The sequence below is a fragment of the Rhinoderma darwinii genome, chromosome 3 (assembly GCF_050947455.1).
Source record: "Rhinoderma darwinii isolate aRhiDar2 chromosome 3, aRhiDar2.hap1, whole genome shotgun sequence".
Classification (NCBI taxonomy): domain Eukaryota; kingdom Metazoa; phylum Chordata; class Amphibia; order Anura; family Rhinodermatidae; genus Rhinoderma; species Rhinoderma darwinii.
The window spans coordinates 130,980,390-131,002,844 of NC_134689.1; the positions used below are offsets into that span (position 1 = coordinate 130,980,390).

Genomic DNA, 22,455 nt, shown 5'->3' on the forward strand with positions numbered 1-22,455 from the left:
ATCAGATAGTAAGAAAGGGTTCCCTGCACAAACAAGGCCAACAAGAGATTCCTTTCGTCCCAAAGGGCCTAATAACAAAAGACCTAACCCTAGGGGACAGGACTTTAGACCTTCAAGATTTACTAGGTAGAATAAGTCCTTTCTCTTCAGGCCCTAGAAGGACCCTAAAAATAGGGACCAACAATGACGCCACAGGACCTACAGTGGGGGGTCGTCTTTCCCTATTTTTCAAGGATTGGCAAAAGATATCAGCAAATCCTTGGATTCTAGGAATTATAAAAACCGGGTACGTACTAGAGTTCAGATCTCTTCCCCCAGACATATTTTTTCTCACAAGGGCCCTAAGGAGCCCGGAACAACAAAAGATCCTAGAAATAGAAGTTCTGTCACTCATAAAAAAAGGAGTCCTAATCCAAGTTCCAAACATAGAGACAGGTCAGGGCTTTTATGCCCCTCTCTTCCTTGTGAACAAACCAGGAGGCAAACACAGGGCCATTATAAATCTAAAAAAATTAAACCTTTATCTGACCTACAAAAAATTCCGCATGGAGAGCATTGCATAAACTATAAATCTCCTCTCCAGGGATTGTGTGATGGCCTCAATAGACCTAGAGGATGCTTACTATCACGTACCCATATGTCATCATCATCAAAGATACCTAAGGGTAGCAGTGACACTCAACAGTTCTGTAATTCACCTACAATACAGAGCCCTCCCCTTTGGCATCTCGCAAGCCCCAAGGGTATTTTCAAAACTGATAGCGGAAATGACCTCTTACATCAGGATGAACGACATTCTCCTGATACCATATCTGGACAATTTCCTGTTGGTTGCAGAAACATCTCAAACCTTGACCCTACAGATACAAATAGTCCGAGATATATTAACAAAATTAGGATGGAATATAAATTTTAAAAAATCAAATTTAAACCCATCAAAAATATGTGTATTCTTAGGAACCCTGCTGGACTCCTCCAAGCAGATGTCCTTCCTTCAAGAAGAAAAAAATCGGTCCCCTGATAAGCAGGATATCAGAGATCTACCTGAACCATACGACATCTTTCAGGAAAGCTATGTCAGTCCTGGGCCTCATGACATCATGCATCCCAGCCGTACTATGGGCTCACTTCAGATCCAGGCCACTACAGTGGGACATTTTAAATCAATGGGACAGGAGCAGTCTCTCATTGGACCAGCCCTTACACATCTCTTCCGCAGCAAGGATGTCCCTCAGATGGTGGTTGAACAGGGAGAACCTCATGAGGGGGATTCCATGGAAGTTAACCCCTACTCTCAACATGACCACAGATGCGAGTCCTTGGGGGTGGGGAGCCCATTACGACTCCTCTCTTCTTCAGGGTCAGTGGGATCAGCAGACCGCTCAAAGATCCTCCAACTTCAGGGAACTGGCAGCAGTTCTTCAGGCCTTAAAGAGATCCATACATGCAATCTCAGGTCAGCACTTGAAAATATATTCAGACAACACGACCACAGTATCTTATATAAATCGGCAGGGGGGTACGAGATCGGCCTCGCTGATGGACTTATCCTCACAGATATTTTCTCTGGCAGAACAACACCTATTGACTCTATCAGCTGTTCATCTGAAGGGAAAGGACAACCAGGTGGCAGACTTCCTCAGCCGAGAAAGGCTTCACCAATCAGAGTGGTGCCTGAATACAACAGTATTTCAAGAAATCATCCTCAAATGGGGAACCCCATCAATAGACCTATTTGCGTCCAAGGAAAACAGAAAAACCCAGAGATTCTACTCCCTAAACCCTTCAGACCGCCCAACAGCAATAGACGCATTCTCCCATTCTCCTTTTTCTCACAAAAAAGTTATATCTAAGCACAAATTCCAGTAATTCAAGAATAAGTTCAACCAATTCATTGGCCATATTACCAGTCTGTAGAAAAAATCTACAGGCACAGAGACCGTGATCGTGATTAATGGAGGTATGCAAGGATTCAACATCACTTGTAACGAGGTACATGTCATGTTCCAATCTTAGGCCCTCAAGTGATATAAGAATATCAGTTGAATCACGAACGTATGATGGAAGAGTTTCTACATGGGGTCTAATATAGAAATCGATGAATCTACATGTCATTTCACCAATCCCACCAATCCCCGAAATAATCGGTCTACCCGGAGGACATTGCACATTTTTATGTACTTTGGGTAGAAAGTATAGCGTTGGAACTTTTGGTTCTCTGACAATCAATCCCTCATGTACCTCTCGTGTAATGATACCCCTGTCTGCTGCTAGCCTCAAAATGGTATCCAATTTAGAATTGAACAATCTCATAGAATTTTGCTCTAGGACCCTATAGGTGTCCCTATTATTTAATTGTCTTCCGGCCTCTTGCTCATACATATCATTGGGCCATGCCACGATATTGCCCCCTTTGTCCGCAGGTTTAAATACGACATTTTTCATTTGTTTTAATTCCTTCAATGCCAATCTTTTACATGGACCAAATTATCACCAAATTTATTAGATATCGTTCTCAAGTCTTCAGTGACTAACCTGACACAGATATCAACCTGCGGACAAAGGGAGAGAGATGGAAAGGTCGTGGACGGGGGAAAATTGGTCAGTACTGTATCCCAATAAAAATTTTCTTTGAACCCATCCAAGATATTTAAATATAAACAATTATGAATACTTTAATTTTTTATCCTTTTCACTATTATTTGGTTTAAATGGTAGCCGCGTCTGTGGGAGGGGGAATGGTACCGTTTTTTGTGGTGCTCTTCTATCAGCACTTATTTGTACATATATTATTCATCAGTAATAACTTTCTGTAGTTAAAATGTTGATATAATATACAGTAGGATGAATTTTACGAGTTGTTGTTCTTCATTTGCATATGTATGTGTATATGTGGGTGTGGAATTTTATTTGCGTGCACTGTATACTTTAATTCCTGTATACATGCGGAATCTATGGGTTTGGGTATAAGGTTTATTGTTACATCTACGAATTTTGGGAGAGATATGTTGATATATGCATATACACATGTACTTAATGTATGGCCGTACATGCATAATTTGTTCGATTCATATCTCTACATCTATGTATGTCTTCTCCATATATACAATTTATAACGGTTGTTCTCAAATAGATTGACAGATGACATATTCCTTTTCCATTTTCTTTTTCATATTCGTCTTATATTTGATGATATTTAAGTAATTACCTGGTTTGTGATGAGTGCGCATATCTGTCATCTGATCTCTCCAACGTCAGACCGGAAGTTGTCAGAATACTCACTGATATCGAGGCTTGGTATCTGGCACGCATACTTTCGGCTGTGACGCGGTTGGTCTGATGTTTTGGAGAGGGGTGTGACTGGCTATGCGCCATTGGACATCACCTCATTAGGTTCAGTATTTAAATTTGTAGGGAACTAGTATCGTCACCTCCTGACGAAGGTAGCGAAACGCGTGTCGAGGTGTCTCCTCGGATAGGGAATTTGTCATCTGCCATCATGTCTACCACAGGTAAAGGACTTAGGTATTGATATTTCCATTGTTGTGGATTGTGTGACTATCACTGTGCAATATACCTGTGGTGTATCAAGAGAGATCAGATTCTAGATTCCTGTTCTTTGGTGAACTATTTCACATCATTTTTTTACATGTTTAAGAAACAATTACATTGGGTCATGGTGGATTCTCCCATCCGAGGCTTTTTTAATTGTATGTTTTTTATTACTGTTTGTCATTATATAGGGGGGGGGGGGGCTTTTCCCAAATATGGGATAGTAGAGATTTGTACTTTTCTAATATCTGAATACTTCTGTGTATTTTTTGGATAAGACATTTTTAGGGTGATCTTTCATACAGAGCCCTGGTTTTTCAGGACACGTGTCACATTGGTATATTGTGTCCTTCCATATCCACCTCTTTGAGCAGACTCTCCACCTCTTTTGACATTTTCCCTTCTTGCCAGTTTGGGGAACTTCTCCTGGAAAATGTTGATCTGGTACTATGGCCTCGGTCCAGAAGTACTGGGTGACCCCCCCCCCTTCCTGGTCCCTAAAGATTAGGTTCTTGATAACCATCTCTTGAAATTCCAGGAAAGTTCCCTTCTGGCCTGTACATCGATGTAGTACTTACGCATTGTACAATGCCATCTCTGTGATGTGCACGGCCAGCTTCTTATACCACACCCTCGATTTCCACATTGCGCTGTAGGGCTTCAAGACTTGATCTGATACGTCCACTCCTCCCATGAACCTATTGTAGCCCAGGATGCAGTCTGGTTTGGGGGTCTCTGTACTGGTACCTCGTACAGGTACATAGGGTACTGGTGTGGCCATGTATTGTTGTCAATACAAGGACATCTCTCTTGTACTTGACACACAATATATTGCTGCTAGAATGTGCCCTGCTCTCACCCCTTCTGAGTGTTTGCCCAAGCAGAGATTTTTTTCTAGCAGTGCCGCATGCCACAGTATTTCTGGAAGCGAGGCACTTGAAGAGTGGGACGCTGGTATAAAAACTATCCAGGTAGACATGGTAACCCTGGTCCAGCAGTGGGTGCACCAAATCCCAAACAATTATTGTGTTAATACCCAGTAAGGGGGGGGGGGCATTCTGGGTGCTGAATACTGCTGTCCTTCCCTTCATATATCCTAAATTTGCACGTATACCCTGATGCACTCTCGCACAGCTTATATATCTTCGTGCCATACCTTGCCCTCTTACTTGGCAGGTACTGGCGGAATTGAAGCCTCCCTTTAAAATGTACCAGGGACTCATCAACAGAAATACACTTCTCGGGGGTGTATGCTTGGGCAAACCGGGCACTGAAATGGTCTAATAGGGGTCTCAATTTATACAAACTGTCAAAACTGGGATCATCTCGGGGTGGGCACTGCTCATTATCAGTATAATGTAAGAAGGGAAGTATTGCCTCATAACGCATCCTGGACATGGCCATGCGGTACATCGGGGCGTGGTATAACATGTCTGTACTCCAGTAGGTCCTAATGGATGGCTTTTTCAGAAGCCCCATGTTCAAGAGCAGTCCCCAGAACTTTCCCAACTCTGCTGCGTCTACAGGAAAGCAGCATCCTGAAGTCTGGGCCTGATAACCTGTGTCATACACTACACGGATTGGGCATAAAATGGTGTGGGGTTCTTTGTAATATACTGTTGGGCATATAAATTTGTCTGAGACACCATAAGCTCTATAAATTCATCCATGAAAAAGAACTTGAAAAAGTCCATCTCACTGAGCTCTGCCGTATTAAATTTTACCCCTGGGCTGCCTGTGTACTCAGGGATTTGGGGCTCGTAATTGTCTAGTGTGGTGGTCCAAATGGGGTCACTTCGCTCAGAGGTTTCAACTGTTGCGGGGTCACTTCTCTCAGGGGTTTCAACTGTGGTGGAGGTCCTGGGGCGTCTCCTAGGGGGTCCCTCCTCTTCATAACTGGATGAGGAGGTTGATAAATAAAAGAGAGTCTCGCCATTTGACGAGTCTGTGTCAGAGGCAAGAAACGCATAGGCCTCTTCGGCAGAAAATTACCTTTGGGACATATTTTATTATTTATGTGTCACACGTGTAAATTGTATTCTTAACATGTGTATTGTGTATATAGCAAAATGTGTTCTCTTGCACAGGCAGAATGTGTGTGTTTGACAAGAACAAAATAAAAGTATACTTTTATTAGTACTACTAGAAGCAATAGGCCGCTACCTAAAACTTTTTTTGTTTTGTTTTTATAGAACGATTCCACTAACAAACCCTAATACTAGCTGAGATGCTGCAGATAACTAAGTATCTAAACTTTTTTATATATATATATATATATATATATATATATATATATATATATATTTATTAATTTTTTTATATATAGATTTTTTTTGTTTTTTTGTTTTTACAGAATGAGTGGACTTCCCTGACACTAAACCTAACTAGGGCGAGGGTTCATAACACTAAACCTAACTAGAATTTATGTGAACTTCCCTGACACTAAACCTAACTACGGCGACGATTCCCTGACACTAAACCTAACTATATTATTCAGAGCTTTCCTGACGCTAAACCTAACTACGGTGCTTGAGAAAGGCTAGCACTGAGCTGAAACGTTGCGCACACGTGGAATAAAAGGATCTCTATTTTTTAATATTTTGGAGTGCTGTCTCAATTTCTTCCTATCTTAACTACAGTGACTGATTCCTGACACTAAACCGAACTAGATTATTCCGAGCTTTCCTGACGCTAACAACTAATTTTATGTGAACTTCCCTGACGCTAAACCTAACTACAGTGATGGATCCCTAACGCTAGACCTGACTACGGTGACGGATACCTGACGCTAAACCTAACTACCTGTGACTGATTCCTGATGCTAAATTCCCTGACACTATAGCTAACTATGCTTTTTGACGCCTCCCTGACACCAACTAACCCTAATACTAAACTATCTGCTGACTTTTTTTTGTTTTTATTATATTTTATAAAGAAAATTAAAAAAAATAATCCCCAGGGACCAAAAAATGTGGCCCTGAAGACTCAAAAGTGGTCAGTGATAGAGATCACTGACCAAAAATGTGGGTGACAAGGGGAACACAAGGACAGGAGTGGGAAGTGGATAGAAGGTAGGAAAAGTTTTGTAAACTACACTGGAATTTTTTTTAAAACTAAACTGCACTGCCTAACGCCACAACCTCTCTCAAACTCCAACTGAGAGCGGGTGCGGCAGGATCTGAGGTCAGAGCAGGAAATTATGTATGCGATCGCTGCTATTGGTCGGTCGTCACTAACTAACCAATAGCAGAGTTTGGTCCCTGCACGATTGGTCCCTGCACACTGAGCTGTGATAGCCTGCTGTCGGAAACAGCAGGCATCACAGCTCGATGAAACACCGGGGGAAAATTGCAATGTATTTTCCCCAGGATGTACTATTTCGGGGCTGAGTACGAACGATGCACTTAGCGCAACGGAATAGTATGTCGCTGAGCATGAAGGGGTTAAGGCTGCGTTCACACGGGGTGGATAGGCTGCGTAAAAGCACGGAGCGAATCCGCCCAGGATGCCGGCACTCTGAAGTTATCCAGGCTGTTTCATCGCATGTGACTGCTGCTACAGCCTGTTATTGGAACGTCATTCCTGGTGTCCGATCTGGAGGGAGAAACACAGACTCCTGGGTAAGTATAAGATTTTTTTTTGCAGAATTGCGTTTTCTGCGGCTGAATCGCTGCAAACCCGCCGCAAAAATTGCAACAACTGCTATTTGTTTTACCTCCCAAATGAATTCAATGGAGAAAACCTGCAACAAATAAGCAGCGTTTACGCAAATACAATTGACATGCTCTGGAATAAAATTCCACACCGCAGGTCAATTTCTGAGCGTTTTTTCCGCTCACTATTTACGCAAAGTGTGGATGAGATTTGTTCTATCTCATCCACTTTGCTGCTACTGTATTTGCTGTGGATTTTCTGCAACAAATTCCGTTGCGGAAAAGGTGCAGTATTTACGCAACATGTGAACTGAGCCTAAAAGTGTTTTAATTGTGCAAAAGTAGTAAAACATAAAATACCTATACATATTTTGTATCGTCCCAATCGTACCGACCCATAGAATAAAGTTAACATGTTATTTACACTGCATAATCAACTACGTCAATTTGAAACGCAAAAAACATCGCCGGAATTGGAGTTTGTTTACAATTCCTTGCCCAAATTTTATTTTATAAAAGTTAAAGAGGCTCTGTCACCAGATTATAAGTGCCTATAATATCTCCTACATAATCTGATCGGCGCTGTAATCTAGATAACAACAGTGGTTTTTATTTTGAAAAGGATATGTCGTAATTGATAAATGTCAGATAAATGCGTGTCCCACCTCTGGGACCCGCACATAAGAATGGAGTCCCCTAAACCGGACTCCATCCCCAACACCGCTAAGACCGCGCTCTGCCTCTGCATATTTTCAGATTCCGCCTGTCAGGCACCCTTTGGTCCACAGCGTCATCAAACCCCGCCCCATTTCCTTTTTATTTCTGCTTAAATTAACGCGCGCCACGGCGAAGGACAGTTCCCACGGATGATGGGGGTAATAATATACAGAGATGCTGGGTTGTTAAAAACACGGATTATGGGGGTTATATACAGGGTTGAGGGGGTAATATACAGGGATGTTGGGGGTAGTATACGGGGATGATGGGAGTGCCAGTATATAACTTTCATCATCACTGTATATAACTCCTATCATCGCTGTATATAACTCCTATCATTCAAGTACATAACACCTATCATTCCTGTATATACCAGCCAGCCATCATTCCTGTATATAACCCCCATTATCGCTGTAGATAACTCCCATCATCTCTGTACGCAGGGTTGATGGGGGTTATACACGGGGATGATGGCGGTTATATACAGGGATGATGGCGGTTATATACAGGGATGATGGGGCTATATACATGGATGATGGCGGTTATAAACAGGGATGATGGGGTTATATATAGGGATAATGGGGGTTATATGCAGGGATGATGGCGGTTATATACAGGGATGATGGTGGTTATATAGAGTGATTATGGGGTGATATAGAGGGATAATGGGGGTTATATAGAGGAATGGTGGGGCTTATATACAGGGATGATGGGGGTACATCAGGTTTATCACTAGCTCTTGAATTTGTAATGTGTCTGTAAAAATTTTGTCCGTGATTTTTAGCTCAGTTGTCCAGAAATTACTGAAATGGAGGTTGACAACCCTTGCTGGGAGTCAGCGAGAGCATAAAGGTTTAGGGGACCCCGTTCTAGAGATAGCTGCAGTTCCCAGAGATAGAACCCGCATCTATCCTGTGGATATGTCATAAATACCCTCATGGAAAAAAAAACCCTTTAAGGCCAAAATAGGCCTGCCTTTAAAGGGGGTTTTCCGTATTCTGACAACTGATGACCTATCCACCAGATAGGTCATTAGTATATCATCAGTTCGGGTCTGACACTCGGACCCCGCACCGATCAGGTGGCCTGTGGGCACTGGATGTTATGGCACATAATGCAATGTACGGAGCGAGAAGCAGTTGGCTCCATATATAGCATAGCGGTCGTGCTGCAGAACTGCTGCTCTGCTTTTATTCACTTGAATAAGAGCAGAGCTGCAGCTCGGCTGCTATTCCGTGGCCAGAGCCAATTGCTTCCGACATGTACATCTGTCCGGGTGTCGGACCCCCACAGATCATGTATCCGGTGGATAGGTCATCAGTTGTCAGAAGGTGGATAATCCCTTTTGAGGGGTTAATAACCCAGATAACCCCTTTAAAGTGAATGTGACGCTAGAAAAAAATTATTATTTTTTTTAGTTAAACAATTAGTGTATAGGTGATTAAACATTGTTCTAATTTTTTTTATTTTTTTTCACGAGTCAGGAAATATTATAAATTAGATTCTAATTTATAATATTTCCCAGTGCTGGTCACTAGATGGAGCAATTCCCAAAATTTTCCCAACCACATTGCTTTATGCTGCAAAATTTGAGAAAACTCACTCGCTCTAGTGAGCTCTCACAATCCCCCCCTCCTTTATCCTGGCTAGTGCCGGGAGAAACGAGGGGATTGAATGGTCAAACCTGCTACACTGTGTGTCGCCATTTTTTGAGCGAATACACAGTGTAGTAGGCTTACATACAGTAGTAATCACACACTAAAACACGTACATACACAGACCTAACTTACCTGCTCCTGCCGCCGCCGCTCCCTCCGGTCCGTCCGCTCCGTCTGCTACCGCCGCTCCAAGTGCACAAGTCCGGAAGCCGCGACCGGAAGTAGTAGTATTACTGTCCGGCCGCGACTTCCGGTCTACAGGAAAATGGCGCCGGACGGCGCACAGTTCAACTTGGACTGTGTGGGAGCGGCGCATGCGCCGTTCCCACACAGACGGCGTACAGCATAGTGGATGGAACGGGCCCCGTTCACATTCACTATGGGACTGTAGCTGCCGTATTCCATGTCTGTATGTGTCGTTAATCGACACATACAGAAATGGGAAAAAAAATGGCAGCCCCCATAGGGAAGAAAAAGTGAAAAAATAAAAAAAAGTAAAACACAAACACACAAATAAATAAAAAAATGTTTTTAATAAAACACTAACCTCAAACTGATGTAAATTTTTTTTTTTCGTGACACTGTTCCTTTAAGGCATAATAGTAGAGCACAGATGAAGGCAACATACTGCAATACTTACCAAAGATTGCATGGTAAAGTCCTCTATGATAAAAATAAAAAAATGACTAAAAGTTAAAAAAAACAAAACATTTTCCCATTATTTACAAAGAATTATGTAAACAATAAAAAACAGTAAACATAATTGGTATCGTTGCATCTGGAAAAGTCAGTACTATTAAAATATCATGTTATTTAACTTGTCTGATAAATGGAAAAAAATTCACAATGCAAAAATTGCTGCTTTTTTGCCACCCCATTTTCCCCTCCAAAAAATGTAATAAGAAATAATCAAAAAGTCGCATGTATCAAAAAGGACTACAGCTCGCCGCGCAAAAAACAGGCTCTCACACCGTTTCATCTACAGGAAAATAAAAAAGTTAGAGCTCTCAGAATATGGCAACACAAAGCTATTTTTTTTTTTTTTTTACAAATACTTTTTCTTTGTAAAAGTAGTACATCATAAAAAGAACTATATGAATTTGGCATCACTGTAATTATATTGACCCACAGAATAAAGTTAACATGGTTTTTACCACACGGTGAATGCCGTTACTACGAAACCCAAAAAGAATTGAGGAATCACTGTTTCTTTCCCATTCCACCCACAAAGTTTTTTTTCCAGTTTCCCAGTTATTATATGGTACATTAATTTGTACCATAAAAACGACAAAAACAAGCCCTCATATGGCTATGTCAATTGAAAAATGAAAAAGTTATGGCTCCTGGAATGCGACAATGTAGAAACAGAAATGAAAAAATTTAAATTGGCGGTGTCTCCAAGGGGTTAAAAAGTTTATATATATATAGATTTTTTTTTTTTCGTTTATTATAGACTTTTAACACAATAAACAATAAACTATTGTTAAATACATATCTATTATTTGCCGTGTCATCTTTCTCAATACTATGGACAGAAAATGATACGTATACACACATATCACAGACCCAGGCCTACAACGTCCAGAATTCCCGAGCGTGATCTGCAGTTACGTCATCACAGAGCAACGTCGCGTTTCTCTCACTCTATTGTATGGGAGAAAATGGCGACTGGCAGTAAGTACCGAGGAATTGTCGTTTTTTTACTCACATATGAGAGCGCACACTTGTTACAGAGAATGTATTTCATGGTTTCTACACGACACAAACTCAGCGCTGTTCCGGGTGCTCGCGGTCCTTGTGTCTGGCTGATAACGTATTTCTTTCTCTATTACAAATAAGAACACAAGCTGCTGAGCATTGGTCCCACGGAGCCATGGTCTATCCGGGAAAAGCTGTGTCTCGCCTCCTCCGTTATGCGCAGTGGCGACCAGAACTGGTGAGTGAGCCCTGCCATATACTGGGCTTGTTGTGATAGGCTTCTTCATGGGAGAGTAAACAGTCATCGCCATCATGTCACATGACATTTCCAGCTAAATAGAATAAATGAAAAAGTCACCTGTCAACATACATTCAATGTCCTCATCTGTCGGGTGATTCAGTTCCTGACAGGTTGTCACACAGCTTTCCCTGTCTCCTGACAACCTCTACAGAAGGTGTCATTATACCAGTATTACTTGACACACAGTTTTCCTCCTGACACCCTCTTTGAGAGGTATAACTTTACCCATATTTATTGCCACCCAGCAATTCCAGACTCTATACCCTTTATGGGACTACAATTCATTCATATTAGTTGTCATTCAGCTTTCCCAGACTCCTGACACCACCTATGGGAGGTATAGCTTTATCCATGTCAGGTGTCATCCAGTTGTTCCGTATCCAGTTGTATATTGTGTCTAGGAGAAATTACCAACCAGCACTAGTTAGGTTTCCAGCTTACAGAGTGTGTATGTGTGTATGTATATATATATATATATATATATATAATTTATTTTTTTTAGGTTTGTCAAAGTAAAATTCAGTGCAATTTCAGTTCAAGTAACAAAAGGTGTTATACTTCCATTGATTTATATGTGTGGATCATGTCCATAGGTACAGCTATCTTGATGGAAGTGCAGCATGTAAATAACCATCATTGTTTCTCGCTGAGTTCTGCTCTCTGAATTACAAGTTGAATGAAATCTTGCTGTTTTCCTTGGGCACAGTGTAGTGTTCTTCCAGCATTATGCAGAAATCACATCTATTGCATATGAAAATCTATCGTAAACAAATAATTTTAGCAATCCATTCTCATTATTACTATATCCAAGTTCAAAATGGCAATTAAAGAACTTATAGACACTTTTTTTTATTTCCCCCATTGTTTTAGGGTGTCTGTGAGTCGAGCCATCAAACCTTTTGCAGAACCTGGGCGTCCTCCTGACTGGTTTTCCCAAAAAGTAAGATGATTTTGTTGTATAATATATAAAATATAGGGAAGGAGTCAAACACGGTTAAAGTGACTATTAGCGAGTTTCTGTAATCTAGTGGTAGTGCAGAAATGTATTTTTCCCCTGCATTGGATTGACTGTACAGAGGGGTTTCTCAAACGTTTTTTTACTGTAGTCTCAACTAGGGTAGTCGCGATACCAGAATTTGGGCGCGAGGTGTGATTCATTTTGAATGTGCCTCACATTAATAGTAATTAACCCCATCATGTTTCTCAGTCATAATGGGTTAATATGTAAGGTACATGATGGGGTTGATTACTATTAATCTGAGGCACATGGAGGTTAAATTCATCACACCTCGCGCCTCACATTAATAAGTGAAAGTCGTTTTTTGTTTTTTTTTACAGCGTACACATCATAAATGAAGCAAAAAAATTTGTTGTGCAGGTTATTACGGCCACGACCATACCAAATATGTGTATATTTTATGTATTGAGACTTATTTTAATGTTTATTGTAAAAAAGGTGTGTGTATTATTTTAAAACTTTAATGTACTGGCATATATCAGATATATGCCAGTACATTAGCCTGTGTACATATAGTACACAGGCAGTTGTTAGGACATACCTAAGTATGCCCTAATAACAGGAAATATTGTCAGACAGCCCTCGGGTCCATCAATGGCTGTCTGGCCATATATGGTATGGCCCTCGATCGCGTCACAGGAATTCCCTGTGACGCGATCCAGGGGCCTCCCCTCCTTCTCACTTTCCCCTGAATGCTGCAGTCAGCTGTGATCGCAGCATTCAGGAGAATAGTTGCGGAGATGAGAGGTTTCTCTGACCTCCGCCGTTATAAGCGGGGCATGCGGCTGTGTAATACAACAAGTGCGCGCGGTCAGCATGAGGTGATGCGGCCGGCGCTGCACTAATGAGCGCAGGCACTGAAGACAGAACATGGGGGTGTTTTGCAGTGCGTCCGCCATGTTCTGTCTTCAGTGCCGCTGCTCATCAGTGCAGCGCCGGCCGCATCACCTCATGCTGACCGAGCGCACTTGTCAGTACTCCGGAGCGGGGCAATGGCTGTATTACACATACATTGTAATCATACATTCATCTATTACAATGCTAAGCTGTGCGGCCGCACAGCTTAGTATCGAAATACATGAAACAACGCTATCGAACCGTTTGGGAGTGCACAGTATCGAAACCGTATCGAATTTACGATGCATCCTGCATCAATAGTCTCAACAGTAAGAACATGGTGCCACATATGCCTCAACAGTGGTGAAAGTTCATTAAAAAAAATTACAAATATTGCTTAATTTATTTTTCATTTGTATCCTGAACCCAGTATAACATTAAAATAAACACAAAATGAGTCAATTACATTGCTAAATCAAATCGTGTTGCAGCCAGAGAAAGACGTGCAGTATGAAAGATTAGTATATGATCACTTCTAACAAAAGTGCCTTTCCAGATAGGCTTTTAATCCTCATCATGGAGTAGTTATGGACTATTTTAGGCTATTTATTGTAAAGAAATAAAAATGTAAACATAGATTTTATAAACTGTTTTGCTCTCTGCACTAAGATTAACATTCTACATACTGTATGCTGTTATTTCAGTATCAAAGTTAAAGATGTAAGTTTTGTTTCATGAAGCATTGTCACTGTTAATTTGTTTTTTCTCTATAGCATTGTGCCTCACAATATTCTGAGCTTTTGGAAACCACAGAGACCCCAAAGTGAGTATACATTCGTGAGTAAGATAATTTTGTTTCAAAGGTGTTTTTCTTAATTATTTTTGTGATGTATACCTCTTGATAGGCATACTGTGGCATTTTTTGCCCACTAACTTACATTGTAAAAAAACAACAACTATGTACTGCGCAGTATGTTTTTTTACTGTATAGGAAAGTGTAGCAGCTATACTTTTCTATACAGTAAAACTAAAATATATAAATACTGGGTGCATGGGCCCTATGTATACGTTCGGCATATGCTAAACTTAGGGCAAAAACGAAATATCAAGAGATTCCTTACCTATATTTTTTTTAGGGTAGCCCTGATTTAAACAACACCAACTTTGGAGATACCACACCACCCCCCCCCTTCTATCTCCAAAAACACACACAAAAAAAAAGAATAATAAACACAGCTTAGTTTAGTGGACCAAAAATTCTGGCAGCTTGTAATTCTATGGTCCAACGGCAATTGAAGTCTGTGTATACGACACAGACAGATCTCCACAAGAACATGTACTAGTCCCTCTCAATGAATTAGAATATCATCAAATAGTTAATTTATTTCAGTAATTAAATTCAAAAAGTGAAACTCCTATATTATATAGATTCATTACACACCGAGTGATCTATTTCCAGCATTTTTTTCTTTTAATGTTTATGATTATGGCTAACCGTTAATGAAAACCAGAAATTTAGTGTCTCAGAAAAGTAGAATAATAAATAAAAATCATTTTTGAAATTGGGCTTATTTATTATTGAAATTTACTGAGAGACTAAATTTTGGGTTTTCATTAACTGTTAGCCATAATCTTCAACATTAAAATAAAAAAATGCTGGAAATAGATCACACTTTGTGTAATGAATCTATATAATATGAGTTTCACTTTTTGAATTGAATTACTGAAATACATTTTTTGATATTCTAATTCATTGAGAAGGACTAGTATATCTGCCTGTCTCACCTGCAGACCATAACTAGCACTTCTATGCAGTCCAAAACCTATTCTGTAGGACCCTCCAATGAATAATTATAATGGGGAATTCCAATGTAAGTTAGATATTCACTAATTGTTAGCCATGTACTTCAGTTTGATTCTAGCTTTAAGGGGATTGTCTTTTGAAGACCATACCTGTCCATATGGAGGCACTCGGGACAGAACGGAGAGATGCTCTTCTGGACCTGGCTCATGCATTACATGGATGACCAATTACTTAAATGACTGAGCACAATGTATTGCTTCATTACCCTGGCAGTGACTGCTTCATAGGAGATGTCTGGCCAGACACGACTACCCCAGGTGACAACAGCTGATTGTCGAGAGGTTAGTGAAAGTGTACCTCTACTTTGAGTAATATGCATTACTCAAGGTATATTATCTGGGAAATATATTCCTCTACATGCAAGGATTAGTATGTACACCTTTGCAACAATTTTTATTGCTGCAATTCATCTACAACAAAAAAAACAAAAACCAGCAACTGCAATTAGTCTTAATTAAAAATATCTTACTGGGGGGCGTGGCCTGGCCATCGATGTGAGCACACGCATCTCGGCTGAGCTCCAGCTGTCCAGACTCCTTACTGCTATCCTGATACCTTCTGTACGCCTAACTTTGCTTTGCTCACTACGCCTGACGTACTTACCAGTCCTCGTCCCTATCTCCGTGTATGAAAATGGTAAAAATCGGTCCATCACAATCAACATTAGCCCTGGAGTGCTTTGTGTGCCAACCCGCCCAAAATGGCGCCGGCGTGTCGCATGCTGCATCGTTGGCTGCTTCCTAGGAACCTCTTTTGCAGCTGGAGACCGAGACCGAACCTGAGCTGACTCTCCAGCAAGTATCTGCCCAGCTTCTACAGGCCATAACTGGCTGCCAAGCTATCCTGACAGGGAAAATCGAGGAGGTGAGAGTTGACATAGGTCTTCTCCGACATGATTTTCAGGCCCTCAGAGACCGTGTGTCGGATGCGGAGGGTCGCATCTCGGAAGTGGAGGACTGCATACCTTCTATTGCTGCCAAAGTGAATTCCCTGGCTGCAGTGGGAGCGGCCTGGCAGTCCAAGCCAGATGATTTGGAGAAGAGACTACGCCGCAACAATTTCAGAATAATCGGGTTGCCCGAAAAACTGGAGGGCCAGTGCCCGTAGAAATTTGCTGAACAATGGCTCAAGGAGGTATTTGGTGAAGCGGCATTGTCCTCTGCCTTTGTGGTCGAGCGGGCTCATCGGGTCCCCATGAGACCCCTTCCTGGAGCTGCCACAGCGGCACTTCCTCATGCGCCTCCTCAACTGCTGAGACCCCGACCAGATTCTCTCTCTGGCGAGACAAAAAGGTCCCATTACGGTTGATGGAACCGGTGTCTCCTTCTTCCTTGACTTTTCAGTCGATCTGCAAAAGAAAAGGGCTACCTTCATCGCTGTAAAGAAATTACTTTTTATACTCCATGGTGTTTTTATAATCAGTTAAACCGAAATTCGCAAGATGACGTCTTGGTTATTCCACTGAATTTTGATTTCGATTATTATTCGATTCATTGCCTAGCTCTACCTGGTACAGAGACTCAAAATTGATATTGATAGATGGAAGCACCTTTCTATTACAGTTACGGGTCGTATTAATCTCTTTAAGAAGAAATCCCTCCCTAAATTTCTTTCTCTACTAGAACTCCCCTATATGGTTGCCTCTCTCATTGTACTCCTCTGTGTATAGGGATGTTTGATCCTCTATTTGGGCGGGTGGAACTCCTCGTCTTGCACGTAGTACTCTACAATTACCAATTGGCAAGGGAGGGTTGGCCCTTTCAAATCTTTATCTTTACTTCCTGGCTAGCCAGTTGGTATATGTTTGGTGGTAGTTTACACAATAGGCATACGAATCCCTGTACGGATCTGGAGACTTAGCTATTTTGCTCTTTTAGAGCTCTGGTATATGCTCTTTATAGATTGCCCCCCCCCCCCTCCGGGATAGTCTCTATTAATTCCGATAAAAACTACCTTAAAGGGAATGTGTCGCTAGAAACATTTTTTTTTTTTTAAAGTTATATAGTTAGTATATAAATGATTACACATTGTTCTAATTTTTTTTAATTTTTTCACAAGTCAGGAAATATTATAAATTAGATTCTAATTTATAACATTTCCATGTGCTGGTCACTAGAGGGAGCAATTCCAAAAATTGCAGCATTGGCATGTGGTAAAGCAACCTCATTGCTTTATGCTGCAAAATTTGAGAAGACACACTCGATCTAGCGTCCTCAAACAATCCCCCCTCCTTTATCCTGGCTAGTGCCAGGAGAAAGGAGGGGATTGAATGTTCAAACCTCCTACACTGTGTGCCGCCATTTTTTGAGTGAATGCACAGTGTAGGAGGATTAGATACATTGGTAATCACACAGTATAACACGAACATACACACATATCACATACACAAACATAACTTAACTGCTCCTGCCGCTGTCGCCGCCGCTGCTGCCTCCGCTCCTAGTCTGAACATATGGCCAGAAGCCGCGACCGGAAGTAGTCGTCTTACTGTCCCGCCGCGGCTTCCGGTCCCCATGAAAATGGCGCCGGATGTCGCTCTGCCGAAAACCTTCGTTTTGGTCTGTGTGGGAGTGGCGTACGCTGTAGTGAATGGAACGGCTCCCGTTCGCATTCTCTATGGGGATGTATGTGCCGTATTCCATCTCTATATGTGTCGTTAATCGACACATACAGAGATGAAAAAAAAAAATGGCAGCCCCCATAGAGAAGTAAAAGAAAGTAAAAAAAAAAGTACAACACAAATAAATAAAATGTATTTTAATTACATACTAAAAGCAATAACATATAAAAAAAATTTTTTCGTGACACCATCCCTTTAACCGTATTGAAAAGGTCTCTACTTCTGTTCTGTACTGAGGACCTATAATGTCAAACGTCCCCTCTGGAGGATTGGGTAAACCTCTGTCATTGTTCTATAAAGAACTGTTGAGTGTTTCCTCTAATAAACTTACTACAGCGATGGATCGGTTGTTGCAGACTCTCCCTTCCACATTAGCTGAGGATAAAGTGGAGTTCTTGGACTCTGACTGGTCCTTTAATATCGGCCAGGGACCGCCTTATTCAGGTGAAATTCTTTCATCAAATCTATTATACTCCTGTTAAATTGTATAGAATGGGAAGATCAGCCTCTCCTACATGCCCTCGTTGTCTTGGAGCTGATAGCTCTTTTTTTGCATATGTTTTGGGAGTGTCTGATCATCCTTAGGCCTCGTGCACACTTCTATCACCGTTTTCACGGCTGTTTTTGAAGGGTCCGTGAGCCCGTTTTAGCGGCTGTGTGATTTCCGTGTGCACTCAGTGTTTCCGAGCGCCGAGCATGGTACTGTCCAGGGTGCTGAAAGAGCAGGGTTGTTCAGCGCTAGTCACTGTACAGGGTGCTGAAAGAGTTAATGGGCTGCACTGATCAGCGGTAACTCTTTCAGCACCCTGGACAGTGACTAGCACTGAAGAATGACCATTCTCGGCGCTCGCAAAATACAATTAATGAAATAAAAAATAAAAAAAATCATCAGTTCATACTTCCTGCATTTTCCCCCTGTCCGGCCTCCTGGGACAGGCTGTAGTGGCGGTCACACAAGTCTGGATGACGTCAGAAGGCCGGCCTCCAGGGATGACTCTTCATCCCACGTGACCGCCTCTGCAGCCGATCACAGGCTGCAGCAGCCACATGGACTGCCGCGTCATACAGAAAGGTCGGACTGGAGGAAGAAGAGGATCTCGTCACCAAGACAACGACCAGGGTACCTATGAATTGCTTTTTATTTTTATCAGCAGCCTCTTCTCTCTATCAGTGATTGATCGAGACAAGTGGCTGCCAATTAGTGTAATATATCTGTAATGTACTTCTGGCCGTTGCTAGGCAACGACTCCGTCACACACGGATACCTTCCGTGTGCCTTCAGTTTTTTTGACGGCCCAATTGACTTGCATGGGCCTCACGGTCACGGAATCTCGGACCAAAGTAGGACATGCTCTACTTTTGTCGGAACGGAGCAACGGGACCGTAAAAAAAAACTGAAGTTTGCATGGCCCCATTGAAATGAATGGGTCGGGGTGCTAGCCGTCAGAAAAACGGCTAGCACCCTGAAGAAAAAGACTGAAGTGTGCACTAGGCCTAAGGCAGAAATCATGAAGTAGATTAAACTTAAAGTGGGCCTCCCACAAATGTTAAATCCTAGGGTCTGTTTACTTCTGGTAGGTGGGGAACTTGTACACTCTGGCTTCTAGATCACTTGGTGTTATTACTCCTGTTTTATGTTAAGAAAACCATTCTCACACGTTGGAAGCATCCGAAGGTTCCTACTTTACAGGCGTGGATCGCCGTGGTTAATGCCAATATCCCCTTTTTAACCTTGCATATGAAGCTCGAGGATGCCCGGACAAATTTACCAAGATATGATAGCCAACCCACACACTAGCCATTAGTTCCTGATGATGTCATTGTTTTATTCGCTAAATACCTACCTGTCTACTGGTCCTCTCAATCTTCCATGGGAATTTCTCTATTTAGACTGCATCGTTTTTCTGACTTGTCTTTTTATTGTTTTCTTGTTTGTAATGGAAATCTGTGTTTTTTATGTTTTTGTTTGTTCATGTTCTCATGCATTACTAATCTAACACCTCTCATACTTGATGATTTGACAATGTATTCTGTGTACCTTAATTTTGATGAGATCTATTATAAGATTTACCTTTTAGCAATAATTGTTTATTTTTTTTTTTTAAAGACGGAAACGAGGCGAACGAGGAGAAGTTGTAGAGACAGTTGAAGATGTAATTGTACGTAAATTGACAGCGGAAAGGATTGAGGAATTGAAGAAGATGATTAAAGAAACACAAGACAAGTATAGGTGAATATTTTGCATTTTTAGTTTCTTTTTTATTTAGTCAGTCGTAACACATCAAGTTAAGGCTTCGTTCACATCTGCGTCAGGATCTTTCCATCAGACTGGAGCCCTGACTGATGCAAACGGAAACCGTAGGTTTCCATCGGCATTGATTTCACAATGGAAACCATTGGCACCGAATCCGTTATCATTGAAATCAATAGTGATGGAAAAGGAAACCTATGGTTTCCGTTTGTGTCAATCAGGGCTCCGTTCTGACGGAAAGCTCTGACGGAACGGAGGCCTTAGGCAGATGTGAAGTATTGGACAACACCATTCACGTGTGCTATGTATCTTTTGCAAATGTAATGGGAAGGAAGCTGAAAGGGCAGTTTCATGTTAAGAAAGTATCAGAAACCCCTTTTAAAGAGATAAAATGGTATACATTGTATTATTATGTAGTAAGAGGTTTTTTCTTCTCTTTTTTTTTTTTTTTTATAGAAAACTTAAGAAGGAAGCAGAGCTGATTCACATTGGCCACATGGACAGTAAATTGGAGGAACTGTGGAACGATATTATGGCGTGTGTTTTATTTTCTGTTTTAGTCTTTCTTTTATCTCTTTCTCTTATGACTTAACCAGCACACATTCTTACTCTGTTCACCAGCATATTTTTTTTTCTACTCCCCTTCTAGCAAGAAGAAACAGGAAGAGGAAGAAGCAGAGATGAAGAGGAAAGCAACAGATGCTGCTTATCAAGGTTGGGCTGTAAAACATTCCGTTCATTTTCTTAATGTGCATTTAACAAATATTTCTAGGGCAACATCAGACCTTCCCTCCAAAGGTTAAGTCCGGAAAATATACATGTTGGGAAAGTTTTTTCTTCCCTCTGCAGCTATTTCTTGCTTGTAGCTTCCTGGCCATTTGCATATAAAAGCCAGTATTTCATAGCTCACAGCCACAGTTAAAGGAGTAATTAATGATTTAAAAATTGATGGCCTATCCTTGGGATAGGCCTTCAACATTAGATAGGTGGAGATCTGATTCTCGGCACCCCCACCGATCAGCTGTTTGAATTGGCAGCAGCGCTTGTGTGAGCACTGCAGTCTCTTCATTATTTCCATTGTTTCATTCTGGTTTGTATTTGCATATGCTGTAACTTTGTAGCGGCTGTGCTTGGTATTACAGCATTGTCTTATTCACTTAAATGGGACAATTCTGCAATAGTATACATAGCCGCTTCGAAAATAAGAGCTTGTGGAAGTACAGACCAGACTGAATCCTGATGTAAAATATGAAGAGGCTGCAGTGCTCGCACAGGCGCTGCTGCCACTTTAAACAACTGACTGGTGGATGAGCTGAGAGACAGATCTCCACCTATCTAAGGATAGGCCACCTATTTTTTTAAATCCTGGATAACCTCTTTAAAGGAACAGTGTCATCACAAATTATTTTTTTATATGTTAAAGATGTTAGTGCTTTATTAAAAACGTTTATATTTATTTGTGTGTTTGTCTTCCCTATGGGGGCTGCCATTTTTTGTTCCATTTCTGTATGTGTCGATTAACGACACATACAGACATGGAATACGGCAGCCACAGTCCCATAGGGACTGCGAACGGCTCCCGTCCCATTCACTTGTGTGTACGGCGTCTGTGTGGGAACTGCGCATGCGCCGCTCCCACACAGTCCAATTTGAAATTGGCGCCGTCCGGCGCCATTTTCCTGTGGACCGGAAGTCGCGGCCGGACAGTAATATTACTACTTCCGGTCGCGGCTTCCGGACTTGTGCACTTGGACCAGCGGCAGCAGACGGAGCGGACGGGCCGGAGGGAGCCGCGGCGGCAGGAGCAGGTAAGAGATTTATATGTATGTTCGTGTTTGTGTACGTTTACTACTGTATGTAAACCTACTACACTGTGTGTTAGCTCAAAAAATGGCGACACACAGTGTAGGAGGTTACACCGTTCAAACCCCTCGTTTATCCCGGCACTAGCCAGGATAAAGGAGGGGGGGGATGCTGAGAGCTCACTAGAGCGAGGGCTTTTTACCCAATTTTGCAATTCTGCAATTTTGGGAATAGCTCCATCTAGTGACCAGAAATGGGTAATATTATAAATTAGAATTAATTTATAATATTTCCTGACTCGTGAAAAAAATAAAAAAAATTTGAACAATGTTTAATCACCCATACACTAAATGTTTAATTAAAAAAAAAAAAACATGTTTTTCTGGCAACACATTCCCTTTAAGCAAGATTACAGAGCTTATCAAGTTGTCCCTCATCTGTATTTTTTCAGCTATTAGGCTTTCAAGTCTGTGTATCTATGCA

General features: G+C 41.5%; 2 protein-coding genes across 6 annotated transcripts in view; one reads left to right on the plus strand and one right to left on the minus strand.

Moving 5' to 3' along the window:
- Nucleotides 1–11,469, minus strand: part of KIF20A (kinesin family member 20A) — a 42,722-nt gene extending 31,253 nt beyond the window's left edge. The window contains exons 1-2 of one of the 2 annotated variants that reach the window (XM_075856754.1): nt 11,289–11,469; nt 10,221–10,243 (exon numbers count right to left, since the gene is read on the minus strand). The gene's annotated coding sequence lies outside the window, so the exon portion shown is untranslated. The remainder of the gene's footprint in view (nt 1–10,220; nt 10,244–11,288) is intronic. The other variant, XM_075856755.1, reaches the window with a different exon arrangement.
- Nucleotides 11,148–22,455, plus strand: part of BRD8 (bromodomain containing 8) — a 115,682-nt gene continuing 104,374 nt past the window's right edge. For all 4 annotated transcript variants that reach the window (XM_075856747.1, XM_075856748.1, XM_075856749.1 and 1 more), the window contains exons 1-7: nt 11,148–11,254; nt 11,420–11,516; nt 12,450–12,519; nt 14,208–14,257; nt 20,026–20,148; nt 20,626–20,706; nt 20,819–20,883. In XM_075856747.1, the coding sequence (XP_075712862.1) occupies nt 11,242–11,254; nt 11,420–11,516; nt 12,450–12,519; nt 14,208–14,257; nt 20,026–20,148; nt 20,626–20,706; nt 20,819–20,883 (499 nt within the window). In that variant the 5' untranslated portion in view covers nt 11,148–11,241. The remainder of the gene's footprint in view (nt 11,255–11,419; nt 11,517–12,449; nt 12,520–14,207; nt 14,258–20,025; nt 20,149–20,625; nt 20,707–20,818; nt 20,884–22,455) is intronic.